This window comes from Babylonia areolata, chromosome 1, assembly GCF_041734735.1.
Source record: "Babylonia areolata isolate BAREFJ2019XMU chromosome 1, ASM4173473v1, whole genome shotgun sequence".
In the NCBI taxonomy this organism is placed as follows: Eukaryota; Metazoa; Mollusca; class Gastropoda; order Neogastropoda; family Buccinidae; genus Babylonia; species Babylonia areolata.
The window spans coordinates 50,591,210-50,608,132 of record NC_134876.1 but is presented as its reverse complement, the minus strand read 5'-3'; the positions used below and the strand labels follow the sequence as shown (position 1 = coordinate 50,608,132).

Genomic DNA, 16,923 nt, shown 5'->3' with positions numbered 1-16,923 from the left:
AACACAATGTTAATCAAATTTCGGCGGATTTGAGCTGATTCGCTTCACGGGGCACGCGAGCGCCTTTGCAGTTCACATAATTTGCATAAGAGACGGAGTGGGTGATTACTGGTCACAACACATATACGACTCCAGCCACACAGACAAACAACCCCCTACCACCAAACACATATGACCCCAGCCACACAAACAACCCCCTACCACCAAACACATATGACCCCAGCCACACAGACAAACAACCCCCTACCACCAAACACATATGACCCCAGCCACACACACAAACAACCCCCTACCACCAAACACATATGACCCCAGCCACACAAACAACCCCCTACCACCAAACACATATGACCCCAGCCACACAGACAAACAACCCCCTACCACCAAACACATATGACCCCAGCCACACAAACAACCCCCTACCACCAAACACATATGACCCCAGCCACACAAACAACCCCCTACCACCAAACACATATGACCCCAGCCACACAGACAAACAACCCCCTACCACCAAACACATATGACCCCAGCCACACAAACAACCCCCTACCACCAAACACATATGACCCCAGCCACACAAACAACCCCCTACCACCAAACACATATGACCCCAGCCACACAAACAACCCCCTACCACCAAACACATATGACCCCAGCCACACAAACAACCCCCTACCACCAAACACATACGACCCCAGCCACACAGACAAACAACCCCCTACCACCAAACACATATGACCTCAGCCACACAAACAACCCCCTACCACCAAACACATATGACCCCAGCCACACAAACAACCCCCTACCACCAAACACATACGACCCCAGCCACACAGACAAACAACCCCCTACCACCAAACACATACGACCCCAGCCACACAAACAACCCCCTACCACCAAACACATATGACCCCAGCCACACAAACAACCCCCTACCACCAAACACATACGACCCCAGCCACACAGACAAACAACCCCCTACCACCAAACACATATGACCCCAGCCACACAAACAACCCCCTACCACCAAACACATATGACCCCAGCCACACAAACAACCCCCTACCACCAAACACATACAACCCCAACAATACAAACAAACAACCCCCTACCACCAAACACATACAACCCCAACAATACAAACAAACAACCCCCTACCACCAAACACATACAGCCCCAACAATACAAACAAACAACCCCCTACCACCAAACACATACAACCCCAACAATACAAACAAACAACCCCCTACCACCAAACACATATGACCCCAGCCACACAGACAAACAACCCCCTACCACCAAACACATATGACCCCAGCCACACAGACAACCCCCTACCACCAAACACATATGACCCCAGCCACACAAACAACCCCCTACCACCAAACACATATGACCCCAGCCACACAGACAAACAACCCCCTACCACCAAACACATATGACCCCAGCCACACAGACAAACAACCCCCTACCACCAAACACATATGACCCCAGCCACACAAACAAACAACCCCCTACCACCAAACACATACGACCCCAGCCACACAGACAAACAACCCCCTACCACCAAACACATATGACCCCAGCCACACAGACAAACAACCCCCTACCACCAAACACATACGACCCCAGCCACACAAACAACCCCCTACCACCAAACACATACGACCCCAGCCACACAGACAAACAACCCCCTTCCACCAAACACATACGACCCCAGCCACACAAACAACCCCCTACCACCAAACACATATGACCCCAGCCACACAAACAACCCCCTACCACCAAACACATACGACTCCAGCCACACAAACAACCCCCTACCACCAAACACATACGACCCCAGCCACACAAACAACCCCCTACCACCAAACACATATGACCCCAGCCACACAGAGAAACAACCCCCTACCACCAAACACATACGACCCCAGCCACACAGACAAACAACCCCCTACCACCAAACACATACGACCCCAGCCACACAAACAACCCCCTACCACCAAACACATACGACCCCAGCCACACAAACAACCCCCTACCACCAAACACATACGACCCCAGCCACACAGACAAACAACCCCCTACCACCAAACACATACGACCCCAGCCACACAAACAACCCCCTACCACCAAACACATATGACCCCAGCCACACAGACAAACAACCCCCTACCACCAAACACATATGACCCCAGCCACACAAACAACCCCCTACCACCAAACACAAATGACCCCAGCCACACAAACAACCCCCTACCACCAAACACATATGACCCCAGCCACACAAACAACCCCCTACCACCAAACACATATGACCCCAGCCACACAAACAACCCCCTACCACCAAACACATACGACCCCAGCCACACAAACAAACAACCCCCTACCACCAAACACATACGACCCCAGCCACACAAACAACCCCCTACCACCAAACACATACAACCCCAACAATACAAACAAACAACCCCCTACCACCAAACACATACAACCCCAACAATACAAACAAACAACCCCCTACCACCAAACACATACGACCCCAGCCACACAAACAAATACCTCAACTAAAACAACTCCCGAAAAACAAACTTGTATTTGTATTTGTATTTCTTTTTATCACATCAAATTTCTCTGTGTGAAATTCGGGCTGCTCTCCCCAGGGAGAGCGCGTCGCTGCACTACAGCGCCACCCATTTTTTGTATTTTTTCCTGTGTGCAGTTTTATTTGTTTTTTTCCTATCGAAGTGGATTTTTCTACAGAATTTTGCCAGGAACAACCCTTTTCTTGCCGTGGATTCTTTTACGTGCGCTAAGTGCATGCTGCACACGGGACCTCGGTTTATCGTCTCATCCGAATGACTAGCATCCAGACCACCACTCAAGGTCTAGTGGAGGGGGGGGAAAAAATATCGGCGGCTGAGCCGTGATTCGAACCAGCGCGCTCAGATTCTCTCAATTCCTAGGTGGACGCGTTACCTCTAGGCCGTCACTCCACGCTTGACCAAAAGGGTGTAGGCGCCAATAGGTCGTTAAACTCCAATCCGGATTACTGGTCACTGCCAGTAAGTCGATAAACACTAATCCGGATCACTGGTCACTTTTCCACCTGGTCAGTCACTGCTGCCTGCTCTTTCTCTCTCTCTCTCTCTCTCTCTCGCTGTGTCGCAAGCAGTATGTGTTGTGTGTTGTGTGCTGTGCAAGCGTCATTGCTATATCCCTGTAAGTACCTGGTGTAAAATGTGCTGATTGTATTCTTCTACACAGTACATGTGTTCAGATGAGTATGTTGATATTGCCTTAGTTTGGTTCACTTGGTCCAGTGATTGCTTTGACATGTAGTCACAGCTCCACTATGATTGATGTAGAAAGTTGCCATGTCGTCATATGCTTGTAGCAGTATTCCATTTTAACTTCTTCTTAACGTCACAGTCAGTGACGTATCTGGACACTGATAGTTTGTTCCAGAATGTACTAGGGAATGATACGTTCTTTCTCATTTAATGTCACTGATGAAGGTTAGGTTAATTATCCCCCTTCAGTGGAGGAGATTTCAATGTTGAGTACAAGCTTAGCTTTGTTGATATTTGGCTTTTGCTAAGCATGGAAGTTTTATTTATTTTGTAAACGTTTTGGTGCAGAGTGTAAAGAAGGGAAATTACTCAGTAATTAATGCTAGGGGACTTAATTTGCTTTAAAATGATCTTTCTCATCTTAAACATTACATTTTGAAAAAAAAAAATTTTAAGTGTAGCACAAGTGAGTCTTGAAGGCCTTGCCTCTCTTGTTTCTACATGGAGCAGAGCCCAAAATACCAAGAGAGTGTGACCTAATTATGTATATATATATATATATATATATATATATATATATATATATATATATATATATATATATATATATATATATATATATGTGTGTGTGTGTGTGTGTGTGTGTGTGTGTGTGTAAAATAATTATGTTCATGCATGCATGATATGAAATTTGCCATCACCACATAAAAACTATAGATCGGATGCATTTTATTGTGTATGAAAGCATACATACATACATACATACATACACACATACATACTTACATACATTTTATTGTGTATGAATTCATTCATTCATACATACATACATACATACATTTTATTGTGTATGAATTCATTCATACATACATACATACATACATACATACATACATACATACATACATAATCTCTCTCTGTGTGTAGCTGACACATAACATGCACACATACACCCACACTGACAAAACACTCTGACTGTCTCCCCACCTCCTTCCCTCCCCACACAACATGCATTAGTTTTCATGCTACTATATAAAAGCATGTTTTGTTTTGTTTTTTTATTAGATAATTATTTACCTTTCTCTCCCTCTTTCTCTCTATCTCTCTCTGCCCAAGTTGTGGACACAGAATCGAAAACGAACACCACTTTATTTTTGTTTGCCCATTATTCAATGACTTGAGGCAGAAGTTCCTAAAAGATTTCCTAAATTTACCCATAAGCATAATGTTAGAGGGGAAAAACGATAACTTAAGTCGTCAAGTTGGCAAATTCATTTTCCATGCTGTAAGAAGGAGACAACAAATCAATGCAAGTTAACGGATTTTGTCAATACCGCCCCGAGAAATGTGTTTCTCGTATTTTCATTGAACCTTGAATGCCAATGTTATTGGTAGTTTAGAATGTATGCCGTGCAGTGAATTAACTTTATAGCCAATCTGGAAAATGACCTCATACTTAATAAGAAAAATTAGTTCGTATATACTGTGTTTAAAATGAAGTCATTTCATAGTCTGTAAATGAGCTGCTGGATTACCCATCTCCTCTTCCCCCATCCCTCTTCCCCCATCCATCTTCCCCTTCCCCAATGTGTATGTATGCCTATGGCCGAAACACATTAAACCATCTGAATCTGAATCTGAATCTCTCTCTCTCTCTCTCTCTCTCTCTATCTATCTCTCTCTCTCCCTATCTCTCTGTCTCTCTATTTCTGTCTCTTTCTCTCTCCCTCCCTCTCCTTCCCTCTCTCTCCTGTGACACAAGTGAGTGTTGTCCTCTGGCAAATTTATGTAACAAAGGCTTGACAAGCATGTTGGGTTATGCTGCTGTCAGGCAAATATATATATATATATATATATATATATAGATAGATAGATAGATAGATAGATAGATAGATAGAGAGAGAGAGATTGTGTGTGTGTGTGTGTGTGTCCGTGTGTGTGTCCGTTTGTGCGCGCGCAAGCGTTTGTGTGTACGCCCTACCACGTTACTGCAAGACTGATTTTTCCCCCTTTATTTCTCTTCTTCTGATCTCTCTGGTAAGTGTCGTTTTTACCATGCTGCCCTGAATGAAGATGAACTGCGGGACAAAAAGGTGGTGGGAGGGGGTTGGGGAGGGGGAGGGGGGCGGAGGAGGGAGAGGAACAGTTAAAGAAGAAGAAAAAAAAAGAGGCGAGACCGAAGATACACGAGACGATGTGTACATGTATTCATTTTTATATTGATGCCTACAACGAGCCTGTGACTGCACGCGTTAATTTCCATGTGGATTGATAAAGTGAATTTGAATTCAAATTGAGATGCACACCCAAACCACACATGGACACCCTTGCCTCACCTTCTCCCTATATACACACACACACACACACACACACACACGCACACACACACACACATACACACACACACACACACACACACACACACACACACACACACACACACACACACACACACACACACACACACACACACACACACACACGAACACCGACGTGGGCTAATTATGTATCTGTATGTCACCGTTCCGGACAATTTATGCGTTTTTTAATGTTTGGCATGTGTTTGAAATGTCGGGGGAGGGGGGTTGGGGGGGGGGTCCTTCCCTCGTGTGCGTTGCATAATGTAGCATATGTATCTTTTTTTCTCATTCCCCATAGTGATCATGTTTTGTGTGTATGCGTTTGTTTTATTATACGTGTGCCTGCTTGGGCGAGGCGAAGGAGTATGCGAGTGCGGAAGTGCACTGAGGTCTTCCATCAACTGCTGCAGCATTGATTCTTATTTCGCACAACGTGGATATAATCATAATGTATAACGTGTTAAGTTGCTCAAGCCCTCAGCCACCCCAGTTTCTGACTTTCATTCCCCTCTAAAGAATGTATAAAAGAAAGAAAGAAAGAAAGAAAAACAGCAACAACTGCACAGGTTTTGGGGGTTTTTTTAAGTACTTGTGAATACTTTTTATAAAATTAAGACAGTATAATTGATATGATGATACATGCCCTTCAGATGTGGATAATTTCGGACACCAAATACTTATATCTACGACTGATAATACCAGTCTGATACCTGCTTCTCGATAGATTATATTTTCAATGCATTCCCAAAAAGCATGTACTACTGGATAGCCATAGAAGAAATGTTCAAAATAGTCAACTGTGTCGCAACAATAAGATCGTTTGTTATTTTCTTTAATTTTCATTTTGTTTAAAACCATGTTTTGTGAGGTAAATGTTAATGTAATAATTTTCCATTATAGAACTCTTGATCTGTTTTCTTTTGTAATCTCATTTGCTCTTGACCATACAGATTTGTTCAGATCGAACTCAAATTTGCTGCGTCAGTCACAGGCACGTGAAGTTTCTGGTTCCTAACCAACTGTTATTTTATTTTATTTTTATTCTTTATGAATTGACTTGTATGTTTTCTTTGGTGCTGAATCTATCTAAATAGCCTATCTGTCTATCTTTTCACTGCGTGTCTACCGGATCCAGGGATGCGGGATAGCATTGACGAGAGCGTTTTATTCCAGCTCTTTTGAGACAAAATTTTGTTATGTATTTCATATATGTTCTCTGTATGGTGTACGATGTGTTTTCTTTGTTCAATTCCTTTCCTCTGCCAAGTTTGAAAGAAAAGTGTTGTTTACATATATATATATATATATATATATATATATATATATATATATATATATATATATGTGTGTGTGTGTGTGTGTGTGTGTGTGTGTGTGTGTGTGTGTGTGTGTAATAGTATATAGAAGTTTATCCTATATACATCGTCCATTTTGTTGAGGGTCTTGCTGTCCAAGTAAGCTGTTAAAACAGCTTTCCATAGATCATTATCGATTCTGTCCAGACTATTCTCTCTCTCTCTCTCTCTCTCTCTCTCTCTCTCTCTCTCTCTCTCTCTCTCTCTCTCTCTCTCTCTCTCTCTCTCTCTCTCTCTCTCTCTCTCTCTCTTTGTTCAACGGGCATCAGAGCGTTACGATTCAGATAATTATATTCTGCCTCGTGTGCGCATCGATTTGTACAAATCTAGCTTTGCATTTTTTGGACCATCTGTTTGGAACTTTCTTCCTTCGTTCATTAAGACGTGCGATTCATTACGTTCCTTCAAATCAAGCATACGAGAACTTCTGCTCCACAAACAATAGGCCCACAAAGCTTTTTTTTTTCTTCTTTTTTTAAATCAGCTAAAAAAGACAAAAATCATGCTTTTTTTCGTGAAGTTTGTATCCATACCTACATGCAGTGAATTTATTTTATTTCTACCTTCGTGCTTTAATGTTTTTACTTGTTCGCCTGTAAATTGGATGTTATTACCTGTAACATTTGCATCAGCAAATTAATCACTTTTGTATATGTGTTTCTCTGTTTTCTTTATGTCCGCTATATGTTTCTCTCTCTCTCTCTCTCTCTCTCTCTCTCTCTCTCTCTCTCTCTCTCTCTCTCTCTGTGTGTGTGTGTGTGTGTGTGTGTGTGTGTGTGTGTGTGTGTGTGTGTGTGTGTTGGGTGGAGAGAGTGTGTGCATGTGTATGGATATAAATGTGTGAATGCGTTCGTTTTATTACTTTTTACGATGTTAATGATGATGATGGTGATCATTCTTCGTTGTAGTAGCAGTATATGTAGCAATGTTAACAAAATTGTTATTGTTGTGTCGTTATCGTTAATGTTGTTATTGTTATTGTTGTCACAAGGACAGATTGGAAGACTGGGCGATGCCTAAAATCTTTATCCTTGAGTAATAAATTTTTTGAATCTCTCTCTCTCTCTCTCTCTCTCTCTCTCTCTCTCTCTCTGCATGTGTTTACAAATATACTTTTACCAGAGTAAAACATATACTCAGACATGTTTGATGGGAGAGTTTTCAACAACTCATTTTCTGTTTCAACCGTTTTGGCTTGACTATATTAAAAAAAATAATTTAAAAAAAATAATTTAAAAAAAGATCAGCTGAGACTTTTTGTCAAACCAAAAGACAGTCCTGGTCAAGTCCCAACAGCTCTGACACTTGTAACAATGTATATCTTAGGATTTGTATTCAGGAGACTATAATCGCGATGCATACCTTTCACCATGATCACCACCATAACAAACACTAATAGGTCGCTACCTACACAGATGTCCTGGCAGCTGGCATTATGACCGTCGTGAGTGACTGTGACTGGATGAGATAAAAAAAAAAATTTTAAAAGCCTCTGCTGCGACTTCTTTCTCGAGTGTGATGAACTGTAACTCTCTCCATACGAACGGCGAAAGAGACGACGTTAACAGCGTTTCACCCCCAATTACCACCATCAAAATATTGCAAGCGGAAGGCTCTTATACTGAAGAGGTGAATGTTGACAAAGAATACCACAATTCTGACGACGGAAGCTAAAGGTTGGGTCATTGAGACACCCACTGGACATCCGAGGTGTCTGTGTAGAGGAGAAGAGAGGACTGGCCGTACTGAGTGAGTTAACTGTCTGAGCAACACCGCCCCTAGATAATCCTGCCTGACTTGCAGAGGAACATGAAAGACAATGAAACAAGAAAGCTAACCGCTGAGACATAAAACGCCACGTCGATATCAGGGCATTTATGTACATAGTCGGCACCATTTGCCATCCAGGAAGACACGGTTTATCGCCAACAAAAAATGGGGCGACAAAAATGGACCTACAAGGGCCCCACTGACCCCCCCCCCCACCCCCCACCCCCCACCCCCCGCCCACTCTCTCTCTCTCTCTCTCTCTCTCTCTCTCTCTCTCTCTCACACACACACACACACACACACACACACACACACACACACCTTTGTCAGAGTCAGTGCAATTTATACAGATACCACAGAAACGCCCAAAGATGGATCTTTCTGGCCGGGGAGTGTTTCTCACTGGGGGGTCACAAGGATTCGGACGTTGTGCCACTGCCGCCCTGCTTGAAAAAGGAGCCAAGGTATGTATGTGGAAAAACAGCTGGCCCATTACACAACTAACAGATGTGTGTGTGTGTGTGTGTGTGTGTGTGTGTGTGTGTGTGTGTGTGTGTGTGTGTGTGTGTGTGCGACCACACTAGTTCGACAGTTATCTTTTCCTTGAGGTTATTGTTTTTAACATCGTTTGTTTTTCGTCCAATTGTGTGTATATATGTGAAACTGGTGCGTCTTGTTTGTAGACAAAATAAGCATGCGTTCAGCACCTTGTGGCTCATGATAAAATCTATCTGACTGTCGTAATGTGTATTGTTCTGGGGAGTTTTCTGTGTGTGATATCAATGCCAAAGTCCAACTCACTGAATTCACGTGTGTTACTATGACAGGTTCTGTTCTGCGGTATCAACACTGAGGTGGGCAAAGCGACAGAAGAGGAACTGCAGAAACAGTATGGAGCGGACAACGTGGCCTTTGTGAAGGGTGATGTCACTGACGCTAATCAGCTGAAAGGTAGAGACATTTGGCACCCCAGCTGTACCTACATCTGAGAATAGCAACAAAGAAAAAAAGAATAAATGAACAAAATACAGTAGAACGAATAAATATGTACAACAGTAAATGAGTATATGTGCTAGTAAGAAAATTTTGAGATAAGTTCAAAAAAGATCTATATGAAAAACAGTTTGATACGGAACAATTAAAAAATAGAATGTCAAAGATGGGGCAATGTCTATGCTATTTTCCCGAGTATCAACGAATGCACGATACTCTCAAAAGACCACGATATGTGAAACTATCATCCTTTAAAAGAGATATGATACCCTACCTGAGAGTAAGCATTGCTGCAACCTGCACATTTCTGTTGACTTAATACCCAGACCATTCTGTTTCTTCATTGCCACTGTGGTAATGGAATGAATGAATGCACTCATCAAGGATCAGTATCGACCGGCTGACGTGTTTTGTTTTTTTGGTGTTTTTTTTTTCACAGTACGAATGTCTTTGAAGCTAACGTGTGCAGGTTTTGTAGTTCTCTATTGATTGATTCGTTTCTTTAGCTATGTGGTAATGGAATGAATGAATGCACTCATCAATGATCAGTATCGACAGGCTGACGTGTTTTTTTGTTGTTGTTTTTGTTGTTGTTGTTGTTTTTTACAGTACAAATGTCTTTGAAGCTAACGTGTGCACGTTTCGTGGTTATCTATTCATTGATTTGTTTCTTTGGTAAATGTTTGAGTGAATCATTGATTGGATTGATTATTTCCTTGATTCCACAGCGGCTTTTGAAGCAGCTGTCAGCAAGTTTGGTGCTGTGGACATCTGTGCCAATAACGCAGGAATCATGGATGAGAGAGATTGGGAGAAAATGCTCGCCACTAATACGGTATAGCAAGTGATCCACCATCTGAAAACCTTCTGCTGAAGACTCTGTCTGTCTGGCACTACATCTCTATACACATATTTCTCTATTCCGCCCTATGAGTGTGTGGATATTATTGATGTATATATTATTGACATGCTTGTGTGTGTGTGTGTATGTGTGTGTGTGTGTGTGTGCGCGCGCGAGTGCGAGTGCGAGTGCGCGCGTGCATGTATGTGTGTGTCTAAAAAATGTATGTTTTTTTAGGAATACATTTCTTTTTAATCTAAGCATTATTTACTTGATATTTATATTGTTTGGTGGATCATGCTTTTTCATTCATTCTGTGAACGTATTGATTGAGCTGTTGTAATGTTTCATGTTATGTTCTTATCTGGCTCGGTGATGTAAGGCGCTTTGAGCAGCATTAGTACTGGATATCGCGCCATAGAAAAGTTATGAATTAGTAGTAGTAGTAGTAGTAGTAGTAGTAGTAGTAGTAGTATCTACAAGCGTGTCCGTTTCACGGTACGCACACACGAGCACACACAAACGCTCTCTCACTCAGAGACACAGAAACAGATACAGTCTCGCAACCAAATCTCTCGTACACACACGAACAATGTGGGACAAACACAGACACAGACAGACAGACAGACAGACAGACAGACACACACACACACACACACACACACACACACACACACACACACACACACACACACACACGAAAACATGACGTGATATAACCAGCAATAGTACAAACATAAAATCAACATAAAATTCAGTTTCGCATCACGCTTACAAAATGACAATGAGTGACAGACAGTCAGCAACATTTTGTCACTGAGAACAGTTGGAATCTGAAGAAATATAACCCTCTCTGTCACTTGATCAACCTTGACAGGATGTCGTTTTAGGCATCACTGGCATATACACCTCACTGAAGGTCAACCCTTTGATCATATTTTGCCATATTTATAGCTAAGAAAATCATGAATTATCTGATTGCTCTGCTTTTTACACCGAAACGTACACAACATAAAGGTTTCAAGTGTCAAGTTTGAATTATCCTTTCACTCCTATTGGAGTATGGAGGATGACTGCAAAATAATCTTTTCATGCCCAGAACAAGCATTTCTAAATACACAACAATGTCACATAAAAGTTGAGAAAACACAAATGTGTTTTAACTCCAAAAGTGTAGCTAGGCAACATTTGTAAATCTAATCATCTTACAGCTAAAATGACTTTTTTGCCTCCTTAGAGCATACTACAAAAATTAAAAACCGATTTTTGACACAGATATTTTTTTAGGAACATATCTATTTCGTAGCTGATCATAATTGGGACACACACACACACACACACACACACACACACACACACACACACACACACACACACACACACATCAAAACTCACTGCATCGTCTAAAGATGGTTCTACACAAGAAAACTATATAAACGTAGCGATCGAAATTGTCACAGCGGAGTCAGTTATGTCCGGCCGTGACACTCACTCATGTACTCACTCACAATCAGGTGGAAGTGAGTGTCAGAGCGGGTGAGAGGGGGGGGGGAAGAAGAAAAGAATGAAAACGATACGTGAGAACTGAGAGACAGACGGAGACAGAACTAAATGTTAACAGAATGAATAAAAACTTGTAAGGACATATTATTCCAACAAACTGTGAATATACCTTTATTTCAGCATCAAAATATTTGGTGTTTGTCTTTATATCTTTGACAGTGTTTACACTCCCACACGAAATCTCCGCTCTTCCTCTGACTGTTACCTTTTGAAATTTCTTCCTGTCAATACAAGAACTTATGGTGAACGTTCTTTCTTCTTTGCTGCTCCTCACATCTGGAACAACCTCCCTCATCATATCCGTGCATCTGATTCTATTTTTGCTTTTCGCTCATCACTAAAGACTCATCATTTTAAAACCTATCTATAAGTACTCTCAGCTTCCTTTTCTCCAACACCACTCATGTCAGCTCACTTTGGATGTATGTAGAGTGGGAAAGGGAGAGTGTGAGTGGAGTGGAGGGGTTTTTGAGAAAGAGTTTGAGAATGAATGTTTTATGTTACTTGTGATATTTTTCTTTTGTGTAAAGCGCCCTGACCTCTTTGTGAGAAAGGGCGAAATATAAATGTACATTATTGTTATTATTATTATTATTATTATTATTATTATTATTATTATTATTATTATTAAAATGTGTATTCATATGTTCTTTTTTTCCAGACGGCTCAGATACGAGGCAGCCAGCTGGCCTTTGAACACATGAGGCGGGATAAGGGTGGGAGAGGGGGAGTCATCATCAACACAGTGTCTGTTGTTGGTATGATTACTCTTTTAATGAAAGACGTTGAGCGAAACAGGAAAAAAAACCTGGTTTAAAAATATATAATTATTACCTCATGTACGCTTCATGTCTTCTCGTAGAGTCAAATACTGCAAAAGATCAGATGCATAAGAAATGAAACAAAATTACATCAACCAAAGCACCAAAACTTGTTACGTTACTGGAATATGTATGAAGACTGTCAATCAATGTGAGCATTTGGACTCCAAACAATCGCATCGAAAGTGTGCATATGCTGACACCAAAGCCAATGGTAATCATTGGTAAGGATCCTTATGCAACGCCTACTATCTTCAGCCAGAGACCAAGTTCTAACCAAGTGCCTAGCAGTCATTTACACAACAGGCTGTTTACCTAGGTAGATCCTTTAGGCCCTCATCATTCCTTTCCTGTGGCATTCACTCAGACTTCACTCACACACAGACCCCCACCCCACCCAATCTCACCAAAACAACTAGCGTCCAGACCACCACTGAACTGACAGTGGAGGGGCGCGGGGAGAGAAAGTTCTGGCCAATGTGTTGGATCAGTTCGTATTTCGTGTTTCTCTTTTTCGTCACAACATATTTCTCTGTGTTAACTTCGGGCTGCTGTCCCCAGGGAGAGCGCGTCGCTATACTACAGCGCCACCCATTTTTTGTTGTTTTTTTATTTTCCTGCGTGCAGTTTTATTTATTTTTCCTACCGGAGTGGATTTTTCTACAGAATTTTGCCAGGAACAACCCTTTTGTTGCCGTGGGTTCTTTTACGTGCGCTAAGTGCATGCTGCACACGGGACCTCGGTTTATCGTCTCATCCGAATGACTAGCGTGCAGACCACGACTCAAGGTCTAGTGGAGGGGGGGGGGGTGAAATATCGGTGACTGAGCCGTGATTCGAACCAGCGCGCTCAGATTCTCTCGCTTCCTAGGCGAACGCGTTACCTCTAGGCAATCACTCCAGGAGGCGTCACGGAAAAAACTGTATACGCTACACCACATCTGCAAATCAGATGCCTGACCAGCAGCGTATCCCAACGCGCTTTGTCAGGCCTTGAGTGTAACCCTATCCCGTATGCTCATATTATCTCGCTTCATAGGCAGACTTGTTACCATTAGGTCACCACTTAACGCCACAATTTTACCATTCATTTGCGTTGTTGCCATTCTAGATTTGGCATGCTATTTGTTCGTGTTTTTTGTTGTTGTTGTTTTTTGTTTGTTTGTTTGTTGTTGTTTTTCACACACACTACCTCCATCTTCTCCACTAAGTTTGATAAATAAAAGAGTTGGTAACTAGTTTTACTCCACACGCCTCTGTGTGTTCCTGTTTGCTGCTGTTTGCATTGAGCTGTCACTTTATCCCCACTTCCTGTGTACCCCTGCTGCAGCTCTGCTCTGTTCCACCTATTGCTATCCTGTACCCCCCGGACACCATTGCATCTATATAAGAGATGAGTAGCTTGCTACGTGTGTTGTGAATCATTCTTCAATGCTGGTGTGTGTTTTTTTCTGCACTTTTTTGTCGTACATTTATGTGACTGGGCTTTTCAAATTTGACATTGTAGGGCTTTTTAGAGCTTGATGTGGCAGGTTTTATAACACTCTGTAAAATGATGGTGATGATGATGATGGCGATAATGATGATGATCATCATCGTCATCATCATCATCATCATAATGATTATGAATCTCATCTCTTTTGCAGGGTTAAGCCGATTCTATTGGTTTCCTGTCTATGTGGCTTCCAAACATGCTATGGTTGGCTACACCACGAGCTGTGCAGTGAGTGCCTTTCTATTGTTTATTTACACTGACATTCATTGTCAATTGCTGACCTCCGGAAAAGATGTGTGCCTACCGGGTGGTCATTACTTAGCGCTCCAACACCAATACATCAAAATGAACAACCACAGCAATATCGTCATCACCCCCACACACACACACACACACACAAACCACCACCACCACCACCACCACCAGCGTTGATTATGCCTACCATGTAGAACACAAAAATGTCTCAAATTCTGGGTCACACACACACACACACACACACACACACACACACACACACCACACACACACACACACACACACACACACATCCATCATCGTCATTATGATGTCACAGTAGCTGTTCTGTTAAATTTGTCATGATCATGTTATTGTGGCGTTTTAAACAAAGCCCTCATATACATTTTTTTTTTTCCCAATGAGAATGTTCGACAAAGTTGTGTGACTGAATCTGATTCTACTGGATACATAGAATTCCCCAAGGATACCGCGTTGCAGTGCTCTCTTCTTGCCACCTTGTCACGGGACAGAGGGATTTCACTCCTTGCAACAACTCAACCCGCCATGAACTTGCTCAGTTCGACATGAATCTAAACACGCAGGCCTAACATATCTCTCGTAAATACAAGTGAACGTGGGAAACACCCCACAGACAAAAAAGAAGATGTGTTGTCATCTCTCACACTAGAAATAACAGTTGAGCCTATTCTTGTGCTCTAATCACTGCATTTATTCTGTTATCATCTCTACAAGATGTCTGCCATTTCCGTACTACTTTTTTTCGGGACTTCCGGCGAGTGACTATCCGCACGAAAGCCGTGTACAATTTCACGACAGAAGATATATTTGTTTTTTGTTGTGTGTGCACGTGCATGCAAGCTCGCGTGTTTTCGTTTGTGTCAGTACGTGCCTGCGTGTTTGTAGTTCATGAATGTTTGTGTGCCCATACCTGCAGCTTTACTGTGCATAATTTTAAACAGAATAATAGGTAGATGATACTGAAACAGCAACTAGATCCGTCACCCATTTGAAGAGGATGCTTTCAGGCGGATCCTGAAATGTCAGCTTTGGGCGTCCGCTGGTGCTGTCTTTGTCCCAATGCCATGAATACCGCCATGCTGGATTTAGAGGAAGGCGCAGTGAAAAATGTCCAGGAGTTTCGAGATATCGCCAAAACGATTTGGCAGGAGTGAGTATTACTACGGTCTCAAGTATAAGCTAATAAAAAAAAATTTTAAAGAAGAAAAATATGCATATGTAATTTCAGTATTAGAGGATGATGAAGTGAATATCATTCTAGACACGTATGATTGGCACGTTGGAGTAAGTATGGTCATTTGTATTATGGAGAAAAATCAGTATTTTGAGTGTCAGAGTAGATGGTGAGGGGGAGTGGGAGATGGGCCTAATAAAAATGTGGAGGGAGAATATTGTTTGCAAAAGGATCAGTATCTTGAGGGACAGGTGATCGAGTTAGTGTGATCTTAGTAATGGAGGGGAAAATGGCGCGTGCGCGCGCGCGCACGCGTGTGTGTGTGTGAGTGTGTGTGAGAGAGAAAGAGAGATCTCACCCCCTACGTCCCTTCCTCCCTGTCTGTTCAAACCACTGCTGCCTGACACTGATCAGACCCGAGGTGGTGGCCAAAGCCTTCGTGCAGATGCTTCAGGACGTGGACAGCAATGGCAAGATCATGGTGGTGGGCAAGGAGGCGGTGTATCGCAAGAGGATACTGGTGGATGAGGATGAGGTCTCCGATCCGTTGGTAGATGGCAAGTTCATTCCTGAATAATCCAGTGTTGGAGGTCCCGCCCATGCCTCAACAACGTCAAAAGCCTGGTCACAGCCTGCAGACAGACACTGACTGAGCCACTGGAGCAGTCGGAACTTGTCGATCGTGTTGTGCACGCTTGCTTGCCTTATTTTCGTTTTCGTTTTATTTATTTCTTTTTTTTCCCTTGGTTTTAGCCTGAACAAATTGTTCTGTTGGTATATTTTGTGTGTTTTTATGTATCAACCTTTTAATATTTTCTAATTATGTTGCTATTATGTTGTGTGTTTTTATGTATCAACCTTTTAATATTTCCTTTTTCTCTTTCCAGTTATCGCATTCTTAAAGTTTTATGTTACTATATTGGTTACTTTGTTATTTTACTCCTTTTCTTTCGTTCTTTTATTTAGGATTTTGTTTTGG

At 42.2% G+C, this 16,923-nt stretch overlaps 1 protein-coding gene across 1 annotated transcript; it reads left to right on the top strand.

The window, feature by feature from the left end:
* The first annotated feature begins 9,152 nt into the window (after positions 1-9,152).
* LOC143283781 (15-hydroxyprostaglandin dehydrogenase [NAD(+)]-like) lies at positions 9,153-16,521 on the top strand. The gene is made up of 6 exons (XM_076590181.1): positions 9,153-9,245; positions 9,609-9,732; positions 10,503-10,609; positions 12,840-12,932; positions 15,778-15,920; positions 16,359-16,521. The coding sequence occupies exons 1-6, from the start codon at positions 9,153-9,155 to the stop codon at positions 16,519-16,521; spliced, it is 723 nt and encodes a 240-aa protein (XP_076446296.1).
* Positions 16,522-16,923: the final 402 nt, after the last annotated feature.